Source organism: Thamnophis elegans, chromosome 14, assembly GCF_009769535.1.
Source record: "Thamnophis elegans isolate rThaEle1 chromosome 14, rThaEle1.pri, whole genome shotgun sequence".
Classification (NCBI taxonomy): Eukaryota; Metazoa; Chordata; class Lepidosauria; order Squamata; family Colubridae; genus Thamnophis; species Thamnophis elegans.
The window spans coordinates 48788682-48812951 of NC_045554.1; the positions used below are offsets into that span (position 1 = coordinate 48788682).

Genomic DNA, 24270 nt, shown 5'->3' on the forward strand with positions numbered 1-24270 from the left:
AGAACACGTGCTTCGATAATGAAGGTTGTTCAGAACTTGCAATGCTAAGCCATGGGCTGGCTTTCTGAATAAACTGCCGAATAAACTTTCCCTGTATCCTGAGAAGTCTAACGCCTGTCATTTTCTGCAACAGTTCTTCCATTTCTTCTGCTGCTGCGGTGTGCAAAAGGGCTTTTGTGGACACAGGAAAAAGGGACACAGTCACGTGATATTAAACCATCTTTATTACACAGATACAGAGTTAAGAACAGACATAACCTGAATCATAAAAGTTTACATCTTCCACGGGTCAAACATACAGTACATTTAGAGAAAGCAGGAAACCACAAGGGAAAGTGGGGGGGGGGAGGAGAGCATGCCAAGAGAAGGGCTCCCCAAACCTCAACCCTTCTACCACTTAGTCATTTCTCTGGAATGGCCACAGAAACCCCTAAACGCCGGGGGGGGGGGAGGAGGCGGGGGGAGGGGACCTGGGTTCTCTTTTGCTTTTTATTGGATTTGCTTAGATTTCTATGATTTTTCTTCTCTTGACACATCTTTACAAGCATTCACACACGCTCCCATCTTGCTCGGTACAAGCGATCTCCCTCCTCGTCCCCAAACCCTTTGCTTTAAGTATTGCACGGGTCAACGCGCCATTTGCGTGCTGGGCACCCTGAGAACAGTGCTTCTCCTCCTCCTCCACCCGGGGGAGGACGGGGGGGGGGGCGTTCGTTTCTGCCCTATGCCTGGCAGCTTCTGAGTCTTTTGGCAGAGATGCTCGAGGCCCTGGGACAAGACCCTGGAATGGGCCGAATCCAGCCGTGCTTTCCTGCCAGGAAGAGGGCCAGCCGGCTTGAAACTCAAAGGAAGGAGGAGTGCTTTGGTTCCCCATCCAGAAGATCTCTGAGGAAGTGAGTGGGAGCCACAGAGGAGGTTTGGGGTCCCGTTCCCCACCCCTTGATCCTGAACCAGAGCTCCGGGGAGGAGGGGGGGGTGGAAGACTACGTGAGGATGGGCGATGGATTGGTTTCCAGCTGATGAGGTTCAGCAAAGTCTGTAAAGCTAGGTTGGAGCTGGGATTATTTTTCCGCCAGCTGCTCTGTGCTCCTTTTTTCCTGCTGTTCTGCTCTCTGAGCAAAGGTTCTGTCCTGAGAGACAGGAGGGCCCATCTGGTCCCAATGACACAGCCGTGCTGGCCGTTCTGCAGGGCCTCACATGGGAAGAGCATCTGTTTCCAAGAAAATGGGGAGGGGGGGGTGACCTCAGTCCGCTCCCACAGGCCTCTGGAAAAGATCCTCCTTTCAGGACGAACCAGCATACTCTTCCCACATCGTGTTCTCACACAAGGAAGCCATTGTGCTGGTGGTATCCCCCTGGTCCCCTTGGCCCTGGAGACCCAACTGATGAGCCCCATTTCCTCCCTCTGCAGGTAAAGGGAGCCGATCACTCAGGATCAGCAGGGGTTGAAGAATGCCGGCCTCCCCTGATTGCTCCTTCCTGCAATTGTACCAACCTGTAAATTAAGCCCACAAAACACAGTGGCCCTGTTGTCCCCAGGGAGGAGGAGAAGACTGAGGTCACCCCATCTTCTGCAGTCAAGCCAGCCTCTTCCCAGGACAAAAGACAATATTCCTAGCAGAGAAGGATTAAGAGAAGGAGAGCTGCCAAGAAGGGAATTCAAGGGCATCGCCAACCGAGTGAGCATGGAAAGGCGAGATCTCTGTCTCAAGAGTTGGGAACTTCCATTATACGGAGGAATTCCCTGCTGTAGAAAGAAGGAAGGAAAGAAGGACGGGGCAAGAATCCTCAACCAGCTAAAGAAGTGATGAGTCCTTCGATCTACAGGAAAACCATGAAATTATTGCTCGAGAAGATAAGAGCAACCTATATGTGCATCAGACTTGTTTTTTTTTTCCATGTGGCACATTCAGTACCAGCGGCTTCCCGTGGATCCTCACAAATAATCCCAACCAAAATTGCAATATGAGGAAAAGGATTCCCTTGCCTAGTTTGGCTGGTTTTTTTTCAGAGATTCTCAGGAGCGACGCAGAGCGCAGCTCACAGATGGATTCAACAGCCTGTCAAAATCCCTGGGAAAAGTCAAGTTGGAAATAGCTGCGTGAAGTTGATCTGAGCCAGCCCAAAAGGATGTGCGATTTCCCACATTTGCAAAGTGGCCTTTTCCTTCTAAAAAGGTGGCTCTGCTTTGCAACTGGCTTCGTTCACAAGGAAGAGTTTGCTGATGGGGTTAAAGGCTTTCCTAGGCTGCAGACCAAAACCTCCTGGCTCAGATTAGATCCCTCCGAATTCATTGACACTTAATTCAACTGCCACCGCTACATCGGTCGCCAGTTCAGGCCGTCGAGTGAAATCTAGGCAATAACATTTTATAACATAGCTCTAAGAATTGGGAGACTTATTTGAGACTCTGCCAGAGACATTCCCTTCTCTTCCCCATTTGCTTTTGATTTGCACGAAAACTTATTTATCTCTTGGTTATACTGTAAGTTCCCAAGGATTCCTGCCTGTCTTTGGGTGAGTCCAAAAGAGAATGGGAGACGACCACACAGCCACTGCCCAGAAAAAAAGACTGCTAGCATGCCACGCAAGAGACTGACCAGCCAGCCCAGGATGCCCATAACCTCCTCTCTCCTTTACCCATCGCCTGGTGGAACATCAAGATCTCAGCCAGCACAGGACCAGGACTCCAGGGCTTCAGAAGTCCAAGCCACGGCAGTTGAAAGCGAACCCATAATCCACACTAGGCAACTCCGTCCAACTGAGAGAGATGAGCCCCTTGCAATAATAACCATCCAAAGAAATGCCTCCTCCATGTGAGGCCAGAGGGGAAGAAGAGGTGTGGAGATGCTTGACTTTGGAGAGGACAGAATGACCCGGAAGGAACGCTCTCAACTGGGGATATGACAGAGAAAACCCTGCGATACTCCGGAGACCTCGGTCTCTTTCCTGCCTGATTCTTTCCCAGGCCGGAGAAGACCCGGGGTTGATGTGAAGGGCCAGTCAGAAGTGAGGAGCGACATAAGGTGAAGGCAAGAAGGACCATGGAGGGACACCAGCTCCACAGGCAGTGGCTGGAGTAATGCAGCACCACCCCATTTTGATGACCTCTGGAGGTGTTGGACTACAACCCCCATGCTCCCCAGCCAGAAAGCCCTCCAAGAGCCCTGCAGGCCAAGCAACTGGAAGGGGAGGAGGCTGTTTAATGGGGGGGGGATCAAAAAGATCCCTTGAGAAAAACTCCTGAGTTCTGCTCTTCTAGACCAGTGTTTCTCAACCTTGTCAACTTGAAGATGTCTGGAATTCTGGGAGTTGAAGTCCAGACATCTTCAAGTTGACAAGGTTGAGAAACACTGTTCTAGACAACCTCATGAGCACAGCAGGGGGGTCTTTCGTGGAAAAATCCCACTTCCCCACCTGACACATACTTTAGTGGTTGCCCGGTTCCGTTATTTGGCAAAACGTCTCTCAAAACCTCATCGTCACCGGTTATTAGCCAATATTTTTGGAAACTTTTTGCAAAGACTATTTACATACACATTAAAAGTACATTTCTGCCCTGCACCCCTGGCTGGGCCATCTGTAAGGGGTCCCCCCCCCCACCCTGCAGCCATGCCCTCCCCCCCTCCCCCCTATTGCACTCCCGTCCTCAGTGCTTGCTACAGCGATCCAAAGAATATGACCATTGGAGCCCACGGTTTCCTCCTCCCCTTCCACCCCCTCCTCCCCGGGCAAACACCTGTTGGTTTCCTCCAGAAAAAAAGCAGGATGAACCCAGAATGACAAGACCAAATCCAGAACGGAAGACCAAAGGCTGCAGGAGCTGCAGGAGGGAGGGAGGGAAGGAGGGAGGGGACCAATCTGGGAGACCCAGTGCGAGATTAGGGAGAAGGGCCAATGAAGACGGACTGAGGGCAGGGGGACTCTTGGCCCACCTGGTCTTAAGAAGAGGAGAAGAAAAGAGAGATGCTTGTCTGTTCTTCGGGCAGAAATCTAGAAGGAAACTGCAAAAAATCAACCTGGGAAGATGGGTGGATTCTGGAGAGCAGAGAGGTGGGGAGGGGCGATAGAGGTGAAAAAATCCAGGTGAAAAGGAGAGATTTTTCTGCCCAGGAACCAAACTAGTCGAGGGCAGGCGGGCGGGCAGGCAAGGGGGAATTGCACATGTCTCTCTGGAACGGGCTGTGTGGTGGCTCTTCAACACAACAGGTTTTGATATATACTGTATAGATATATATATATAAAAAAAGCACAAGGAGTTTTTATAATCCACCAAGCGAGGGAGTTCATGGGATCATTTCCGCCAGACGCTTTCTCTCTCTGTCACACATATACACACACACAAGCACACCTCCTCACACACACAAAAGGGGTGGATACTCGGTTTTGTTTTTTGCTTTATTCTACCAAAATTTCTCTGAATGCCACAATTGCACGTCTGTCCTCCTCCAGGGTGACATCAGAACAGGCCAAGGTCCCCCCCTCCCCACTCCAGGAACACCAAGGAGCCACCAGCCGCGGCAGCCGCAGCCTCTGCCAGCCGGTGGGTAGAAAGTTTGCAGGAAGATGATTGGGGGGGGGGGGGTTCTCCTCTGTTCACAAAAACCTAATAAATAAAGCCTCCTCCGGACTGAGGAGGAAGAGGAAGCAGTCAGTCGGAGGAAGAAAAGGGGTTGAGGGGGGAGGAAGGGAGAGAAACTTTGGCAGTGGAAAAAAGTTTGGATTCTTTCTTTCTTTTGGATTTCCTTTGGAGCAGAGGTGAAAATGGCATTTCTTGGCTAACTAGCAAGGTAGTTTACAGGTAAGCTTCCTTTACTTGGTTCTGTGGGTAATTTTTGGATTTTTTTTTCTTTCTTTCTGTTTTACTTAAAGCCAAAAGAGTTTGATGTTTTTATTGTCTATTTTTATTTTTTTACAAAAAGGGGAAAAAAAAAAAGGCTTGCTTTTTGTAACTGAAATCCATTTTCCCCGCCTTCTTCTGCCCGCTTTCCTCTTTCAGAAAGAAGGGGCTTCCGTTCTTTTCATTTGCATGAACGCGTCTCTCGCAGGAGGGAGAGGGAGCCTTCCCTTCCCTGCCCGCAACTCAAGAGGTGGGGGAGACCTGCCGATGCCTCATCTGAGGAAGAGGAGGAGGAGGAGGAGGAGGAGGAGGAGGAGAAAAAGGAAAGAAAAACAACCACCACCACCTTCAATTCCCCCACCTCCTGTGGGTCGGACATTGAGTCTCCCATCGTCATCACCGTCTTCGAAGAACGGAGGAGGCTCGGCGCTTGCCGTTAGCTCCATTTCAAGCCAGGTCTGAGGATCCGTGAGGATTCTGTCGTAGGGTGAGAGGTTGCTCTGGAGGTCAAACACGTGTCAGGTAGCTGAGGATTTGCATTGGATGCAGTTTTCTCTTTCTGTCTTTGTCTTCCCCGTTTGGGGAGCAGTGGTAGCAGCAGCAGTGATGCTTCCCTTCCCTTTTGGTCTCTCGCCTAGCGGGACGTGGTGTCCAACGGGGCTGGGGTTGCCGGTGTGCCAGAACGCGAGACGGTGGCAGAGCCCGGGTCGCTCGAGCTGCTTCCCAGGGCCACGCTGGGGATGGAGCTGGTCACAGCCACCCCGTCTGGCTGGGCGGGAGGTCCGGGCAGCCCAACCGGGCCGGAAGAGCCCGCCCCTACGGAAGACTGGAGGCCCTGCAGGGTCTGTCCACAGACGTGGTGGTGCTTCTCCCAATCTTTGTGCTGGCAGAAGGAGCCGCAGTAACGTGCAGTGTTGCATCCGCTGCAGGTCTCGCTGGCCTTCCGCCCGCAGTTCCAGCAGCTCTGCAGGAGAAGGCGAAAGCACAGAGATCAGCGCGGAGCGAAAGACAAGCGCGGGGGGCAAGAGGCGCTCTACTCTTCACCAGGCACCAGGCACACGGTCCGTCTCTCCCGTGGCGGATTCACAAAGGGCTGCGCTCCAGACTGTGCTCAACTCCTACAGTTTAGGACAAGGCCAAACTACAGGGGGGGTGGGGGAGCCACGAGACCAACACACGCCTGGCTCCGAGTCATGGCTGCTTGCAGCCGGCCACTCTGGCCCCCGGCTCCAGGTCAGGACTAGAGAGAGTCACTACCTCACTGGAGTCCTCTTGTTGGTTAATGACAGTCAAAGCATCCTCGGAGGCTTGGCGCTTGGCTTCGGCCAGGGCCCTCTCCATCTTGGCCCGCTCCGTCGTGATCAGCTCGTGCGCCTTCCTCTCCGCGTCCGAGACGGCCTTCTGCAGCTCCGACATGGCCTGGCGCTTCACCTCGTTCACGGCTTCCTCTGAAAGGCAGAGCACAGGGCAGAAATCATAGAGGGGGGCTCCGTCGGGGCAGGCAACACCAAAGAAAGCAGCTGCTCTGAAGGAGGCCTGAGATCTTGCAGAAAAAAGGGGGGAGGGTCCGTCTGTGGCCCCAGGGCCACCTGCATTGACCAGGGTCCCCGCTCAGGCCACACTGGCCAGCATTGCTAAAACTGGCAGCTAGTCTAAAGCGAGAAGTAGAAGGACAGGAGTTTAAAGTCTAAAATAAGCACCAGACTGTCGAAAAAACAGACCCCACTGTTTCTACCCAAACAGCTTCACCCTCTTCGTAATTCACCCTTACTCACCCTCCCCAGGGAGACACGCAAAGCCACCCAAGTAGCCCTCACCAGATGACTGACTAAGCCAGTGTTTCTCAACCTTGGCAACTTGAAGATGTCCGGACTTCAACTCCCAGAATTCCCCAGCCAGCGAATGCTGGCTGGGGAATTCTGGGAGTTGAAGTCCGGACATCTTCAAGTTGCCAAGGTTGAGAAACACTGGACTAAGCCATTTCCAGGCTTCACCCAACCCCCACTCGATCGTAGCTTGGATTTGCCCAGGATATGCTGGCCTACGAGAAAAAGCTAGCTGAGGCTACTGCTCAACTGGTGCATTTGTTGTAGGAAAGGAGCCACCAGCCAGCTTCTTAACTGGCATGGCGAAGTGGCAGAATCAGTCAGAGGAAAGAGGCAACTTTACTCTTTTCTCTTGTCCTGAGGGGGCCAGCAATTCCCCACCAGGGTTAAGCAGAGATTGCACTGCACGCCCCCCCCCGAGGGGACCAAACACCCCTTCACCCCACTTTTAGTGGTGGGAGAGCACTGATTCCTCTGCCCCATTTTCTTGCTGGTTGCGGGGAGAGGGGGGGGGCAAAACCCACCAGAACACAATCAGATATTTCGGGTGGCTGCACCGCGAGGGGTGGGTGGGTGGGGGCTGAACCCCATCAAAGCAGCATCTGTTGGGATGTTGCATGGACCTTTGCCTACGCTCCCTCTCTCCTAAGGGCTGTTTGCTTTGGCCAAGAGAGCATCACCCCATAACACTGATCCAAAGAGCCAAGGTGGCGCAGTGGTTAAATGCAGCACTGCAGGCTACTGCTAGATCAGCAGGTCAGCGGTTCAAATCTCACCGGCTCAGGGTTGATTCAGCCTTCCATCCTTCCGAGGTGGGTAAAATGAGGACCCAGATTGTTGGGGGCAATATGCTGACTCTCTGTAAACCGCTTAGAGAGGCCTGAAAGGCCTATGAAGCGGTATATAAGTCTACTGCTATTGCTATTGCTATGTTCTGCAGAGCATTATGGGTCCTATTGTACAATAGCAGCCGCATCAATGCTTCAGAGCAGTCTTTCTCAGACCCGGATTGTTGTTGGGGGCGATATGCTGACTCTGTAAACCTTAGAGAGGGCTGAAAGCCCTATGAAGTGGTATATAAGTCTAACTGCTATTGCTATTGCTATTTCTCAACCCTCGCAATTGGGGGTATGTGTGGGGAGCAAGCTGGCTGGGGAATTCTGGACGCCCACCCATCCTTAATTTGCTAAGGCTCAGGACACTGCTTCAAACTCAGCGCAAGGGCGGTTTCATCTGGGGAAGCAGGACCGAAGTGACCAACACAAGGGACGTTGCTGTCCTGGGCTTGGTCAGCAAGGGCGGGGTCTGCAGCTGGATCACCCACCAGAATGAGAGCAACTGTAGCCGGCCCAACCCTTGCCTGGGCTAAAGAGCCAGGGCGGTTCCAGCGATTGGCCGGCCCATGGATTTGGGGGGGGGGAGGTGATACAAGAGCCAATTTTCTACGAGAAGTGTTTCCTCACTTCCCCCAAAACTCACCAGCTTTTCTCCAGATTTCTTCCGGCATGTAGCCAGACAGGGGCCTGGATACAAATTCACGATGAGCATCTGGGGAAATGGCAGAATGAGAAAAATCTGTTAAGAAGCGTCGAACGAACCGATTTGTTATTTATTGCTTTCAAAAACTTGGGTGTGGCCAAACTCGCGTCATCAGCACCCCTGGACTGAACCATGGACAGTTTCGGGGGGTGTGTGTGGCAGATTGTGGCTGCCTCTGGGGAAGGGTCTGCTTTCTGACTAACAGCCAAGAGGTGGGATGGGCACACAAAGGCACCTGCAAAGAGTGAGAGGGGGGTGACCACATGAGGAACTGGGCAGCAAGCATCAGGGTCCAGCTCTGTTGAGCTCAGAGGCTGCAGTGCCCAGAAGCCAAGTGGCTGCCAGGGAGGAAGATCAGGGCACCCCTGTGGGCAGCAGAGTGGTGTCAGGAGGCGGATCCTTTCTAACAGCCACACAAAGACCCTTGCCCAGGCTGTGACCCCCTTGAAGCCATCTCAGTTGGTGGAAGGCATCCAGGAGTTGCGGCCAGGACTTCTAAGAGTTCATTCTAGACCGGTGTTTCTCAACCTTGGCAACTTGAAGATGTCCGGATTTCAACTCCCAGAATTCCCCAGCCAGCATTCGAATGCTGGCTGGGGAATTCTGGGAGTTGAAGTCCGGACATCTTCAAGTTGCCAAGGTTGAGAAACACTGGTCTAGAATGACTAGGTTAGACCTGATTGGCAGAATGTGTGGGAAGGCTTGGCTTCTTCTGCAAACCCAGCTGATGGTGGCTTACTCCTTAAACCCCAATTCAGACCACGCAAGGTGGTCTTTGCTTTCATCAGAGGCCCCAGCAGATGTTGAGGCTAGGAGAACGTGAGAACGGTTCCTCTCTCAGTCTTTAGTGCACTCATGACAGATGGAAGTGGGATGGCAGCCTAGCTGTCCTCTGCCTCCCCATTCGCTGACCTCCCCCCACCCCCGTTCTTCTGGGGGGCCCTGGGAGGGGGGGGCTGTGGGAAAGGGCCACCTCCAGAGGGCCTCTGGCAGGCGGAGGAGCCCCCTCCCCAGACCAGAGCCTGTTCAGAGGGGCTGGAAGGGCCCTCTCTGTGCCTGGAGTCAAGGGCCTCCATCCGGGGGGGGGGGGGCTGAGCCCGCCTCCTCCCTTGCCTGGCGTACCTAGCAGTGGCGCCTCCAGGTTGGCGGTGCTGTTGAGGGGGCGGCTGGCGGGGCTCGGCCCCTTCTTCATGTCTTCCGCGTCGCTGTAGCGGCGGATCCAGTGGTTGAGCTCTTCGCGGTCAGCCTCCTGGCAGCGACGCAGGACGGTGAGGGACCGCCGTGTCTTCTCCACCATGTCCATAATGCAGTTCAGGAGCTGCAGGGAGGAAGGACACAGGTGTCAGCCGGGGCAGCCCGCTCCCCCTTTTCTAGCCCCTTATGTAGACGACAAAAGAAAGGGGGAGAAGCGAGCATCGCTCTCCATCTCTCCCTTCCCTCCCTCTTCCCCCTCCTCCTTCGCCAGGTAGCTCAGGAAGGTGCTTCCCATCCATCTAGCCGGCCTGGGGGAGGGGTCAGCTGCCATTGGCCAAAGGCAGCCTTGGGCCGTTATCAGATGCCGCCTGTCCTGTCCTTTTCTGAGCCTCCCTCCTAAACTTTGTGGCTTATTTTGCGTGCAGGGATGGGTTGCAATTCGCATCTGCGGAATGAACCAGGGCAGAAGTGATTGAAAATAAGGGGAAACACCCCCCCTCTTGTTTGCTATCTTGCGAATGCTTCATTCAGAAAAGGGGGGAGGCCAAGGAAGCAGAAAAGCCGACTGAGTTTGCTCAGAAGTGGAAATGCACCAATGAGAGGAAGAGTGGGAAACAGAGGAGAGAAGAAAGATAGGAAGAGAGGGATAGGAGAGAGGGTGAGGGGGGAAGATGAGGTGTATAAGGAGGAGTGGAATGGAGAGAGAGGAGAAGGAGAAAGGAAGGGGAAGTAGAGTAGAAAATGATGGAGGGAAGACAGGATGTAGAAGAGTGGGAAACAGAGGAGAGAAGAAAGATAGGAAGAGAGGGATAGGAGAGAGGGTAAGGGGGGGAAGATGAGGAGGATAAGGAGGAGTGGAATGAAGAGAGAGGAGAAGGAGAAAGGAAGGGGAAGTAGAGTAGAAAATGATGGAGGGAAGACAGGATGTAGAAGAGTGGGAAGCAGAGGAGAGAAGAAAGATGGGAAGAGAGGGATAGGAGAGAGGGCAAGGGGGGAAGATGAGGATAAGGAGGAGTGGAATGAAGAGAGAGGAGAAGGAGAAAGGAAGGGGAAGTAGAGTAGAAAATGATGGAGGGAAGAAAGGATGTAGAAGAGTGGGAAGCAGAGGAGAGAAGAAAGATGGGGAGAGAGGGATAGGAGAGAGGGCAAGGGGGGAAGATGAGGATAAGGAGGAGTGGAATGAAGAGAGAGGAGAAGGAGAAAGGAAGGGGAAGTAGAGTAGAAAATGATGGAGGGAAGAAAGGATGTAGAAGAGTGGGAAGCAGAGGAGAGAAGAAAGATGAGGAGAGAGGGATAGGAGAGAGGGCAAGGGGGGAAGATGAGGATAAGGAGGAGTGGAATGAAGAGAGAGGAGAAGGAGAAAGGAAGGGGAAGTAGAGTAGAAAATGATGGAGGGAAGACAGGATGTAGAAGAGTGGGAAGCAGAGGAGAGAAGAAAGATGGGAAGAGAGGGATAGGAGAGAGGGCAAGGGGGGAAGATGAGGATAAGGAGGAGTGGAATGAAGAGAGAGGAGAAGGAGAAAGGAAGAGGAAGTAGAGTAGAAAATGATGGAGGGAAGACAGGATGTAGAAGAGTGGGAAGCAGAGGAGAGAAGAAAGGTAGGAAGAGAGGGAGAGGAGAGAGGGTAAGGGGGGAAGATGAGGAGGATAAGGAGGAGTGGAAAGAGGAGAGAGGAGAAGGAGAAAGGAAGGGGTAGTAGAGCAGAAAAGGATGATGGAGGGAAGAAAGGAGGTAGGAGAGAGGTAGAAGAAAGAGGTGTATGGAGAGAAGAGCTAATAATGGGTTTTTATCTTTCTGGGCATTGATGGCAAGAGGAACTGATGTAATTACTACTTAATACAATAGGATATTGGCTATGTAATAGTATACATGTGGATTATATGTTATGAAAATGGAAAATAAAAAAGTATATTCAAAAAGAAAAGCCGACATGTGTCAGGATCAGAGCAGGGGAGCGGGAGGGGCAGGCTTGGGATCCGGAAGACCCAAAATGGGGAGGGCCGCAGCTAAAGGCCAACTTGTGAAGCTTCATTTTCTCCGGAGGTGTTTGACTTCCATACCGACCATCCTCTACCAGCAGGACCTGCTGATTCCCCCCCCCCCAGTTCTCGTTAGCCTTTTGCCAGCCTCTGCTGGTTTGATCGGAAGCCAGAGCACAAGGTTTGGCATTCCTCAAGTCGCTTCCTACCCAGTGCCCGGGATTGCCAAACCCACAGAGTCCATTCCCGGTGCCCACCCTTGAAACGTTGCCCAGGATGGGCCCCTGTCTGCTGGCCTTTAGGAAGGGCACAAAGACTTGCCTGGGACTCTCTTGCCTGGGGGGTGGGGGTGGGCAACAGTGGTGGGGAGCCTTGGCAAGGCTGGTATTCAGTGGACGTGAGGTTTGGTACTCAGCTACTGACCGCAGTTAGGTTTTACGTTTCCTTGAGAGTTTAGTGGTGGTTATTGTATCGTTGTTGTGTTTATTCATACTTTTGATGGTTTCTGATGTTTTTAGGGGGAATCCGAGCCGAAGTGGTGCAGTGGTTAAATGCAGCACTGCAGGCTACTTCAGCTGACTGCAGTTCTGCAGTTCGGCTGTTCAAATCTCACCGGCTCAGGGTTGACTCAGCCTTCCATCCTTCCGAGGTGGGTAAAATGAGGACCCGGATTGTTGTTGGGGGCGATACGCTGACTCTGTAAACCGCTTAGAGAGGGCTGAAAGCCCTACGAAGCGGCATATAAGTCTAACTGCTATTGCTATTGCTATTTAATTGACAGAGTCACACTTATGAGATGCGCAAATTCAAAAAATAACAAAATGCAAAATCGTTGTACGTACATTGTTGAGGTGCTTCCACTCCTCGGCCCATTCTCTCTCCGTCAGCCGATGGTCAATCACCTCCTCCTGCCGGGAGCTGTGGACGGCTGCAGGGAGGAAGCTGCATGAGTGGGGGTGGAAGGACAGGACCTCAACCCCTCCTAGGAGACACCGGTCCCTGGGAAACCTGGGGCCATTCACCGCCATTCATGTGAGCAGGCACAACACCCTGCAGCTGCCCCCCCCCAAATTAGGCAAGGGCTGAATTCCATTGGAATGCCGTTTTAAACCAACTTTTGTTGATGAAATAGAGCCAGGATGATTAACTTCTTGGGCGTTTGGCCATATTTAAAGTTGGGAGGGGGGTGGTCACAGGAGCCTCTTTGCTTTGAGGGCTTGCAGGGGGCTCTGGGACCCCTGCTCTGCGGGGACATCATCAGAGGGGTGCTTTGCTTCTGCCCTCTCCTAGAGAGGGGAGCCTTGTTTGCAGAAGTGGAAGCAAAGAGCGCTTTTGTCCGCTCAACAAGAGTGGTTCTCCACCTTAAACCTGGCTTAAACCTGGATGGGGCAGGGAGTGGGAAGGGGGGGATGGCGGGCCCCAACTCAGCTCTTTTCCGCACCACCCTTCTCATTTCTTCCCAGCTCTTCTAAGGCTCCCCCAAGGCTCCCCCATTGCCTGGGTCTAATTCTGCAGTGCTCAAACTTCCTCTCCTTTTGGGGGACCTGCCCACCAAGCCCACTTTTCCCTGCTGGGCCCCTGCCCACCTTTGCTGCCCCACGCTGCTGCCCCCGTATGCCCCCTCACCTGCTGGCCGGGGATGCTCCCGAAGGTCCCGAGGATCCGGAGGGCGGTAGGTGTCCCGGTAGCGGTGGGCCACAGCCATGTCCTCGAGGCGGTAGTGCTGGGGGGGAGGCGGGGTGGGGTGGGGCAGCCCATTGGGCTGGTGGCTGAGCCCATTGTTAGGGCTGTACCGCTGGGCAGGGCTCAGGGTGCAAGGCCTCTTGCTGAGGTGCTCGGGATGCAGGGAGTCGCGGTCCAAGCCATTCTCTTTGGTCCTGCGCCACAAAGACACGCCTCGCCATCAGGGCACTGCAGCCGATTTACCAGGCTGCCCAACAGAGGCCAAGCAGTGCCCAGGACAGCCCAGCTTCCCAGAATGACCAGGTTCACACAGCCTCCATGGCAACTGACTGAATGACAAACACGCCCCCCCCCCAGCCCCCAGAAGGGAGTTCAATGCTTCTTCCTGGGCATCTCCAACTGGCTGGTCCTTTAGAAGCCGTCCCTGGGCTCTTCTCCGGAGGGACGTTGGCAGTTCAGCCATTTTGGTCACCTCCCAAATGGAGCTTGAGAGTGACCGGCTCAGGGCCAAGGCCGACCTAAAGCTTGGTGAATTCCCCAATATATCTTTGGAGCTGTGTGGCCCCCTAACCTCCATCCCTCTGCTAATGGGAGCCACGGGGAGACTGGTGCTCCCTGCTTCCCCGTTGGGGCAGGCAACCCCTCAAACTCCCGGAAGAGCTTGGATCCTCACTCTATGACGGTCACCCTGAGGGGCAAAGATGTCTGCATACGGGTTTCCCGCAAATGAAGGGAGCCAAAGGACCCAGAATGGCTTCGCCTCTTTCTCAGTGGGGTCACCAGCTGCCTTGGGGAGGGGGGGGGCTCCTTTCTCCACCTATCACCCCTCTTGGCTGTTTCAGACTCTGACCCTCCCGGATGAGGTTCCAGCCTCTACACCTGCGGGTCAAAGGTCCTTCTAAAGAAGGATGCCTGGCAAGGCTGTCCCCAGCCAGGGAAGCCGCCCCCCCCCTTGCCCTCCCCCTTCCCCCAGGTGCTGGAGGCTGGCATACCTGTCTGGCGTCCGCCTTTTGACCCCTTCGTTGACCTCCAGCAGCAGCTCCGAGGAGTCGATGGGCGAGGAGGCGTTGGCATCCAGCAGGAGCTGCTCGTGTTGCGCCAAGTACTGGGCCGGGCTCTGCTTGGCCATGCGGGCGCAGTGGAGAAGCTCCCGCTGCAGCAGGGGCAGGTTGGCCTAAGCGGGAAAAGAGGAACCATGAAGAGAGCGCAAGGGGGCAGCCGAGCCTGCCAGGGGTCACTCCTCTCTGTGGGTTTCCCAAAGGGACCTTCCTGGATAGGAGATCCTGCTCTAAGCAGGAAGCTCTTTGGAGCCCCATCTTAGGATCTTCCTGGAGGAAGTCCTCCGACGGTTCTCCTTATTCCCATCTCCCATGCCTTTAGCGGAAAGTGACTCCCTGTGAGGTTCTCGCAGAGCTTGGTCCCAGGGAGGAGCCTCCGCCAAAGTGATTGAGCAGGCGAGCAAAGTCGTGCCACGAGCCAACCCTGGTTTCCTACTTAAGCCGCGGATGGCCGGCCAAACCGCCATCTGTTGAACACATTTGAGCTGATAAAGTGCCCCACTGTGGATTCCAGGACAGCAAACCTCCTCCTCCTCCTCCTCCACCACCTTCTCCCTCCCTCTGCCTCGGCTCCACGTTCCCAGAAAGAGAAATAATAAAAAGGAATAAATAACATCTCTGGGAAAGGCAGGCTGGGGGCCGCCTGCTTCGAGTTAGCCTAATGAGAAGCATCTGGAGCCCCGGGTGGAAGACAGCTGGGAGAGGGTGCTGGAGAGCAGAGCAGGCCAGGAGAAGGCTCTCGGGGGCGGGGGGGGGGGGGGGCTCCCTCGGAGGCAGCACCGGCAGAAAGGCACCAGGGCTGGCTGGCGGCCCCAACCCTCTGCCAAAGAGGGGGCCAGTTTCCCCCAACAGCTGAAGAGACCAAGGACCAGTCGAGACACGTTGTTGTGTCACCCAAGTGGGCTCTGTAGAACAACTGGCCCAGAGGAACCAGGATCCCTGGGGTGGGGGGATTTCATCCTCACTCAAAGGTGGTCAACCTGGAAGGCTGCGACCGCAGGGCTGCAAGTCTCCTTTTGATGCTCTCTTGGGCAAGGAAGAAGGGAGGAGAACGCCGGGGCTCTTAGACCTCTAAAGAACAAGGCCAGCTGGAGCAAATTCTCCCAAAGGACAACTTGCTTCTCCAGAAACCTTCAATCAATCCAGAAACCGAACCCACCATTAAAGCTACGACGCTTTTAGAAAACAAGATTCCCAAATAAAGCATTTCCTTGCTGTCCAACGGAGGTTTGCCCTGGCAACCCTTCCGAAGCCATGCAATTCTTCCAAGCAAACATATTTGAAAAGGGCTGGGCTGGAGAAACCAATGCAAGAGGAGAGAAGGACCCTCAGCGCGGGGCGGGGGGAGGCAGGAAAGAAGCTAGGCAGCCTGCTACCCGTGTGAGGGTCCTGATTGCCCTTTGCTCCCTCACTGCCTGTTCTGAGGGGCAGGAATTCTCTGCTGCAGGAGTCTCCAAGTGTGGCAACTTTACCACTTGTGGACTTCAACCCCCAGAATTCCCCAGCCAGCCAGCTCGAAGTCCACAAGTCGCCAAGCTGCCAAGGATGGAGACCCTTGCCCTGTAGAGCTTTGTCCAGTCAAAAGTGTTTGTCCATTGAACCAGAGTGGTCCCTTTGGACTGGCCGCAGCTCCTCAGGCTCAGAGCTTGTCCTGGGAATTTCCACAGAGCCTCCTCGTCATCTTGGAGTAATTTCCTTCACGGCCTTGCGAGAGTCCTTGGGAAGGCCACTCTCTTTCCGTGGGAGAAGGCAGTTCCTCTCTGACTCATCCTCATTCTTTCCTTGGTCCTGCTATTGGGAAACCGATGGAGATCTGCCAGGGAGGAACACCGACTGGGGGCTGGGCTGACCACCCAGCAGGGTTTTCCAAAAGAAAAGTTTTCCCTGCATTTATTGGATGCTCTCAAAGGCATTACATCAGGGCTCTTCAAAGTTGGCAACTTTAAGACTCGTGGACTTCAACTCCCAGAATTCTGCTGGCTGGAGAATTCTGGGAGTTGAAGTCCACAAGTCTTAAAGTTGCCAACTTTGAAGACGTCTGCATCACATGAATGAAATTGTGGGTTTTTGAGAAGGCTTGACTCACAGGGATCCATTCCCGTTGTTTAAATAGCAAAGGGGCTGCTGGGATAGGGAAGTTCCCCTTGGGAGAGGAATCAGTGGGACTCGGATCACTCAGCGACGGTGTGGGGGGGAGTCTTACCTTCAAGAACGGGATGACGAAAGGCCGCAGGGGGAAGTTTGTGGCCTCCTGGAGCTTCGCATGGAATTCCTCAATGGTCAGTGTGGAATTCTACAAGGTGAACATCAAAAGAGGTCAGCGGGTGAACTGGCCAAGAGGCCACGGGTGACTTTATTCAAGCTGTCTCCTTCAAGGTCAGCATTGCTGACCAACCTGACTTGTTTCCATGCCTTTCAGATAGTAACACACAGAATTCCCAAACAGCTTGCTGGAAATTCTGAGCAGTGTAATTCCATCACATCTGGTTGGGTTGGGTAAGGCGGGTTAACAAGGCCCAGGTATGTTGCACACCAACGGATTCCGTAATGGTTGATGTATTGCCACAAAAACAAGCCCGTGCCTTCGATTGCTTCTCTAGAGTGGGGGTCTCCAACCTTGGCAACTTTAAGACTTGGGGACTTCAACTCCCAGCAAAGCTGGCTGAGGAATTCTGAGAGTTGAAGTCCACAAGTCTTAAAGTTGCCACGGTTGGAGAGCCCTGCTCTAGGCCAACCTTTTGGCCATGCCGAGGTGGCGCAGTGCTTAAATGCAGCACTGCAGGCTACTTCAGCTGACTGCAGTTCTGCAGTTCGGCTGTTCAAATCTCACCGGCTCAGGGTTGACTCAGCCTTCCATCCTTCCGAGGTGGGTGAAATGAGGACCCGGATTGTTGTTGGGGGCGATATATGCTGACTCTGTAAACTGCTTAGGGGGGCTGAAAGCCCTATGAAGCGGCATATAAGTCTAACTGCTATTGCTATTGCTACTTATATATCTATCTCTATCTCTATCTCTATCTATCCATCTCTCTCTCTCTCTCTCTCTCTCTCTCTCTCTCTCTCTCTATCTATCTATCTCTATACCTCTATCTATCTATCTATCTATCTATCTATCTATCTATCTATCTATCTATCTATCTATCTCTATATATACATACACATATATATATATCTTAAAAAGGTGGCGCAGTGGTTAGGGTGCTGTACTGCAGGCCACTTCAGCTGACTGTTATCTGCAGTTCGGCTGTTCAAATCTCACCGGCTCAAGGTTGACTCAGCCTTCCATCCTTCCGAGGTGGGTGAAATGAGGACACGGATTGTTGTTGGGGGCGATATGCTGACTCTGTAAACCGCTTAGAGAGGGCTGAAAGCCCTATGAAGCGGTATATAAGTCTAACTGCTATTGCTATGCCCCACCTGAGCATCTCTGAACTCCTGATGCTCCCCCTGTGATATAGAATTCTTACTTTACTCAAAAAGTAAACTCTACTTACACCGAGGAACCTTAAAAGGCCACTAATGTGGTTTAAACAAGGTTCAAATTGCCCCCATTAAAAATCAAATTGCCCCCCGGGGTGGGTTGTTGCTGGCATTACTGCCGGTTCAGTGTGTGCAAAAATTTGCACGCCAGACACACACCAGGCGACCCAGGCCGCCAAGTTACTACCTATTTGGCCAAACTGGTCCAAACCGGTAGGAACCCACCTCTGATTGCCCCCCCCCTGTGGGGCCTGCCCCCTCCCCCCATTGGGAACCCCTGCTCTAGGCCGACCTGCTGATTGCATCAGGGGGTGTGATGAATATAAGCCTTGGCTTCCCCAACGGGATGATTGCTGGGTTTTTAGGTGTGTTAAGATTCTGCACTGCGGGAGCTCAATTGTACTAAGTGGAACCAACAGCCTTGTTGCTTTTACAGAAGCATCTGACTAAGGATGGCAGTTGCAAACAGGATAGTTCGTTTAGTGACCATTCAAAGTTACGACAGCACTGAAAAAAAATGGTCTTATGGCTTCCAACCATTGCAGCATTCCCATGGTTACAGGGTCAAATTTCAGATGCTTGGCCAATTGACTCCGGGATTGGGCGGCCTATAAATTTAATAAATGAAATTTAATTTAATAAATGAAATGACTCGTATTTACGACGGTTTGCAGCGTCTCCCAGTCACGTGATCCTCTTTTGCGTCCTCCTGACAAGCAAAGTCAGTGGGGAAGCCAGATTCACTTAAGAACCAGGTTACCAACCTAACAGCTGCAGTGATTCACTTAACAGCCGTGGCAAGAAAGAAAGTAAAATGGGGCAGAACTCACTTTACATCTGTCTCACTAAGCAACTGCGGTCGTAAACCAAGGACTGCCCGCACTCCAGAGCCTTTGACCCCTTCACCCCCCCCAAAGGGGCCTCGAACTCACCACGAGGCCCAGCACCAGAGTGCGCACCCGCTCCCCGATCTCCGGAGAGATGTCGCTGCCGAACTGCTGCAGGGTGGTGAGGAAACGTTTCAGCTTGCTGAGCTGGCGGGCCCCGCAGGCCGGAGGAAGCTGGTGGGTGGAGAGGGAAGCAGTGGAGGAGGTGGCCGGCCCGTTGCTGAAGCCGTTGGGCGTGGAGGGTGCTCCGTTGATGGCCGTCGGGGAATGACTGCTCCCATTCATTACTGCCAGGGAAAAAGGAGCCGTTGAGGGAGTGGCAGGACCCGGGAGGAAGTCAGAATTCTCTGGAAGTAGAACTTCCAAGGCCACGTCCATCTTTTTCCTCCCGCCCTCTTACTCCCAGGAGAGCAATGCAGAGACCACCATTACTTGCTGCTGGAGGCCGAAGCATCTTAGTCGGACCCCTCATTTCCCCTTCCAAATAGAATGCCTTTCACTATTCGGGGGCTTTCACCAGCCCCCCCGGGAGCCTCCTCCAGCAGTTCAATCCCTGCCTGGACCAAGTGAGCATTTTTAATCTCCCGGAGTCCTAATGAGTAAGGGCTTAAACTAATTAAGGAATAAACTAACTGGAAAGGACCAAGAAGGTTTTAAGGAACTGAGTGAGCCTCACTTGGAGAAAGGAGTAAGATCCAATCAGGGGAACTACGAGGGGTTAAGAAGGACCGTCTTAAATAGGCTTGGATTGAAGTCGAGGGGGAGATGAAAACGTTGACCGGGATCAGGCAGGGAACCTCTAAAGCAGTGTTTCTCAACCTTGGCCACTTGAAGATGTCTGGACTTCAACTCCCAGAATTCCCCAGCCAGCGAATGCTGGCTGGGGAATTCTGGGAGTTGAAGTCCAGACATCTTCAAGTGGCCAAGGTTGAGAAACACTGCTCTAAAGATTCAGGGCGAGGAATCCAGATGTGGCAAGTGAGCTGCCCCTTCTAAGAGGCTTCCACTCTGGGGGATGCCTAGAATTCTAGATTTGTGCAGAATGACAGCAAAGGAAGGCGAATAAGCCAGGAAAAGCCACCAAGCTGATGAAAGCCTATTAAAAGTATGTCATAGAAGAGGAGAACGACATACTTTTCACGAGGGTTTTTCCTGCTTCCGAAAACGGATCTGAGCCCCCCTGCTGCCTTCAGAAAGGAATGAGTGAGATGGAAAGAAGAGGAGGAGGGGGGGGATTCCATGGAATACCAAGTGGAAAAGTTAACCTCCAGGCCTCCCCACAGAAGGAGGGGCCGAGGGCTATCCGGCCCCCCTGGAGCCTCTCCTGTGCAGCCTTGCAAGAACGCTAACGCCAGAGGAACAGCCACAGAAGGACAATGCAAAAGGTGGTGAGTCCTGGGGGGAAGCGGGGAGAGAGGAACCCGGTCCTTGGTACCCCCTGAAAGGCAGCCCCACTGGGGAGAGGGAGCGTCTCTTCCGTGTGTGGGCACATGCGGGCTGGGGCTGCCTTCACGGAAGGATTTCCTCCCAGCGGTCAGCGTGCATTTCAAACAGCCTCTGGAGGTGGCGTCTCCTCCGCTCCTTCCAGTCCTCGTCACACAACATGTTTTTGTTCGCAAGGGCTGCCGAGGGGGAGTGCCGGCCCACCGTGGCTATTTCCAGACCCAGCAAGAGGACGGGTCCTTAGGCCAGAAAAATAAACCCTGCCTTGCCTCTTTGCAAGCCTCCCTGGACTCAAGACGGAGGGAGGGGGCTTAAGGGCTGCCTTCATGCAGGTGGAGCCCTTGCAGCTGTGGTGACTTTTTGCACACACACCCCCACTGCTATTCCCCACCCGGCAGGTGTGGCATGCTTGCACAACCATGTGGCTGCCCTTGAAAGACCGACTGAGTGGGCCCCCTCGGACCCCCACATGCAAAGGAGAAGGGGCCGTCAGCCTCCGCTGCGTGGCAGAGACGCAGGGCCAGCCTCAAAGGCCCCAACCTTTGAAAACCATCCCTCCTAAGGCGGCCAGGGAAGAGGCTCTGCCTTTCGCCGGGACGCATCGCACAGCACTAACCGTTGCCGTTGTCACCACGGCGCTGCGGAAAGCTGCAGCCGTCCAGAGCTTTGCTGCTTTCCTCGGGCTCCGACTGCCTCTCCGGCAAGGCGAGAGCGACCGCTTGCTAAAGAGGTGCCGAAAATAACCGCCCGGCCACAACTGCTTTTATTCCAGTGACAGGTGCGTTACTAAGTTAAACTCCACACATGTCTCTGGGGCTGGGGCTTCGGGGATGGAGGCGGCACGGGGGCTTCCCCTCGGCTAAAGGTAGCGAGTCTTTGGAAAAACTCGGCGGTGGCCACTGCTGGACCTCCTAGTTTGCCTGGCGGGCATCTGGGCAGCCAGAAGGAACATCCTGACGCTTGGTTCTTGGAAAGCGTTGGGAGGGGGCTGGAGGACGAGGGCAGCCTTGCTTGGGGTGAGCACTTGAGGGTCCAGAGGGGATCCCAGAGGGGCGGCTCCTGCGTCCTTCCCCCATTACCTGATCCCTGTTTGTTCTGCTTTTCTTTTACTTGATGTCCAGGCTCTCCTGGAGTCTGGGCAGCTTAGAGCTAAATACCCACCAATTCAAGAACAGACAACCGACCAGGAGGGAGACAACCGAAAGGAAAACAGCATGGAGTGAAGGAAGATGGATCTTTAAGCTCCGCTTGTCCTCAAAGCTTGGGAGGGGGAGCAGCCACTTCCGGAGGGACCCACAAGCTCAGTTGTTAGAGGATAGTCCTGGGGGCTTCCTTGGTCTGCCAGGAGGGGCATCATTGGCTCCAACCTGGCTGGAGTCCTGGCCCCTTCCATGGGGTCCTGGCATCGGAACAGCCGCTTCCTAGGGACTCTCTTGGCTCGTATTGGGGGGGATACGGTGTCCCCACAAACCTCACGGGGGTCCCAGGGAGCAACCCCGTGGAACGGTTTGTGGTCCACCTTCCTTGGAGACATCTTAGAGGTTCATGTCAGGCCAGGAAGAAGAGACCTTTCGCATCTCCCAGCAAACGCCGGAGGGAAGGAACACAAAGGGTCTCCTTCCATTGCTCAGTCTCAGCTCTGCTGATCAGAGGCCGATAAATGTCACGGAGGATTTCCAGAGGGTTTTTCTTTTCTTTTTTTAATGTATTAATTTTTATTTTAAACACATAAGCACATCAACAGAAACAAACACATGACTTAAAAACAACGTAGGAACAATAAGTTCCATCGTATATCATACCGCAGTTCCGAATTGGTTTCTTTGCAGTTGGTGTTTTCCCTTCTATACATTTCTATCTTTCGTTCGTAATCTCCTTATTCGTTATCCATTTTTATGTACAATTCTTTATTTATTTATACTTAGCTATTTATAACCAAATATTATTTACCTATATTGTGCTTTATATTTTTACTGTCATTTATTCTCTTACCTACAGTTACAGGTATACATTCACATAGTTATTCTTTTTCTTTGCCATTCTTATATTATTATTATTCCATTTAAGAGGTTATAAGGTATAGTTTGGAATGCTTTGTTTACCATCCTTCACACCTGCTATGATACCACCTTATTTTCTCTTTCTTTTCTCCCTCCCTTCCTTCTCTATTTCCTTCCTTCCTCCTCTCCATCCCCTTCTTCCTTCCCTTACCTCTTCCCTACTCCTACCCTCTTTCTTCTCCTTCCTACCCTCTCTCCTTCTCTTTCTCTCTCTCCCTCCCTCCTCTCCTTCTCTTTCTCTCCCTTCCACCCACCTCTCCTTATCCAGAGGGTTTTTCTATTCTGACTCAACCAACTGGGAAGGGAGAAACTCTGAAGGGCAGCTGCATCGGGGCCTCTCCCGCAACCAACCCCTGGCTCCTCACAGGACAGATATGTCCGGAAAGGAAGGCAGATGTGAAATAGCCTGTTGCAGAGGGAGAGCCGGGGATAAACTCAAATCCTACATACAATCCTCCGGGTTGAACTCCTTCTGACGCCGGTTCAGTGATGGGCAGGTCTTGAAGAGCCGAGGTGGCGCAGTGGTTAGGGTGCAGTACTGCAGGCCACTTCAGCTGACTGCTATCTGCAGTTCAGCGGTTCTAATCTCACCGGCTCAGGGTTGACTCAGCCTTCCATCCTTCCGAGGTGGGTGAAATGAGGACCCGGATTTTTGTTGGGGGCAATATGCTGACTCTGTAAACCACTTAGAGAGGGCTGAAAGCCCTATGAAGCGGTGTATAAGTCTAACTGCTATTGCTATTGCTATTGATGACGTCTCTGAAGATGCTGGGGCTGCCCCAGAGCCAGCCAAGCTCCGCCTCTTTTCAATGTGCTTTGCCTTTTGTGGGCTGTGCATATGGACGGGGCCCTACCCTGCTAACCTGCTGACCTTCACGGAGCAAATGGGGAGTGGTCCCAACCAGCCCAGGAGGGGTCTGCACCTGCTTTCCCAGCTCCAGTCCCTGAGTGCTGCTGCCTGGCAGTTGCCCCCTCCCTCCCTCCTGCCTGGCCCAGCCTCCGGGTCTCTACAGGGGGGCTTGTTTCATCTTACTTACAGAGACACACCATGGACCATTTCAGGCAACCATGAAATCGGCCCCGAGGGAGAAACATCGGCGGCCCAGCGTCACGATCTGCAAGTAAAATAAAACAAACGCTATCAGGAGAGACCCGAGGTGGGCAGGGGCCTTTTCATCGCACTAAGCTGGGGACAGTCAGGCTTTAGGGCAGGGCCCCCCCCAAACTTGGGCACTTTAAGACTGGTGGACTTCAACTCCCAGAATTCTGGGAGTTGAAGTCCACCAGTCTTAAAGTGGCCAAGTTTGAAGACCTCTGGTCTAAGTGGAGAGATTGCAGAGGAAGGGATTGCAAGAGAGTAAGTTATGCTGGCTGGAGAATTCTGGGAGTTGAAGTCCACCAGTCTTAAAGTGGCCAAGTTTGAAGACCTCTGGTCTAAGTGGAGAGACTGCAGAGGAAGGGATTGCAAGAGAGTAAGTTATGCTGGCTGGAGAATTCTGGGAGTTGAAGTCCACCAGTCTTAAAATGGCCAAGTTTGAAGACCTCTGGTCTAAGTGGAGAGATTGCAGAGGAAGGGATTGCAAGAGAGTAAGTTATGCTGGCTGGAGAATTCTGGGAGTTGAAGTCCACCAGTCTTAAGTGGCCAAGTTTGAAGACCTCTGGTCTAAGTGGAGAGACTGCAGAGGAAGGGATTGCAAGAGAGTAAGTTATGCTGGCTGGAGAATTCTGGGAGTTGAAGTCCACCAGTCTTAAAGTGGCCAAGTTTGAAGACCTCTGGTCTAAGTGGAGAGATTGCAGAGGAAGGGATTGCAAGAGAGTAAGTTATGCTGGCTGGAGAATTCTGGGAGTTAAAGTCCACAAGTCTTAAAGTGGCCAAGTTTGAAGACCTCTGGTCTAAGTGGAGAGATTGCAGAGGAAGGGATTACAAGAGAGTAAATTATGCTGTCTGGAGAATTCTGGGAGTTGAAGTCCACAAGTCTTAAAGTGGCCAAGTTTGAAGACCTCTGGTCTAAGTGGAGAGACTGCAGAGGAAGGGATTGCAAGAGAGTAAGTTATGCTGGCTGGAGAATTCTGGGAGTTGAAGTCCACCAGTCTTAAAGTGGCCAAGTTTGGGGAGCCCTGCTTTATGGCCTCTGTGAGGAGGTCCAATTGGATACAGAATTTTTACTTCCAGGGCCGAAACCCTTAGAAATTCTCAGAAGCAGCCGGGCTGGGCGGAGCAAAGCCAACCCAAGGAGCCTCTTCCTTGGCAGATGGCAGATGGCAGATGACCAACTCTAT

General features: G+C 53.1%; 1 protein-coding gene across 3 annotated transcripts in view; it reads right to left on the bottom strand.

Moving 5' to 3' along the window:
- Positions 1 to 206: 206 nt before the first annotated feature.
- Positions 207 to 24270, bottom strand: part of CBFA2T3 (CBFA2/RUNX1 partner transcriptional co-repressor 3) — a 66202-nt gene continuing 42138 nt past the window's right edge. For 2 of the 3 annotated variants that reach the window (XM_032230796.1, XM_032230798.1), the window contains exons 3-12: positions 23028 to 23105; positions 18533 to 18774; positions 16324 to 16413; positions 14055 to 14236; positions 13006 to 13256; positions 12222 to 12307; positions 9328 to 9523; positions 8146 to 8214; positions 6098 to 6288; positions 207 to 5804 (exon numbers count right to left, since the gene is read on the bottom strand). In XM_032230796.1, the coding sequence (XP_032086687.1) occupies positions 5475 to 5804; positions 6098 to 6288; positions 8146 to 8214; positions 9328 to 9523; positions 12222 to 12307; positions 13006 to 13256; positions 14055 to 14236; positions 16324 to 16413; positions 18533 to 18774; positions 23028 to 23105 (1715 nt within the window). In that variant the 3' untranslated portion in view covers positions 207 to 5474. The remainder of the gene's footprint in view (positions 5805 to 6097; positions 6289 to 8145; positions 8215 to 9327; positions 9524 to 12221; positions 12308 to 13005; positions 13257 to 14054; positions 14237 to 16323; positions 16414 to 18532; positions 18775 to 23027; positions 23106 to 24270) is intronic. The other variant, XM_032230797.1, reaches the window with a different exon arrangement.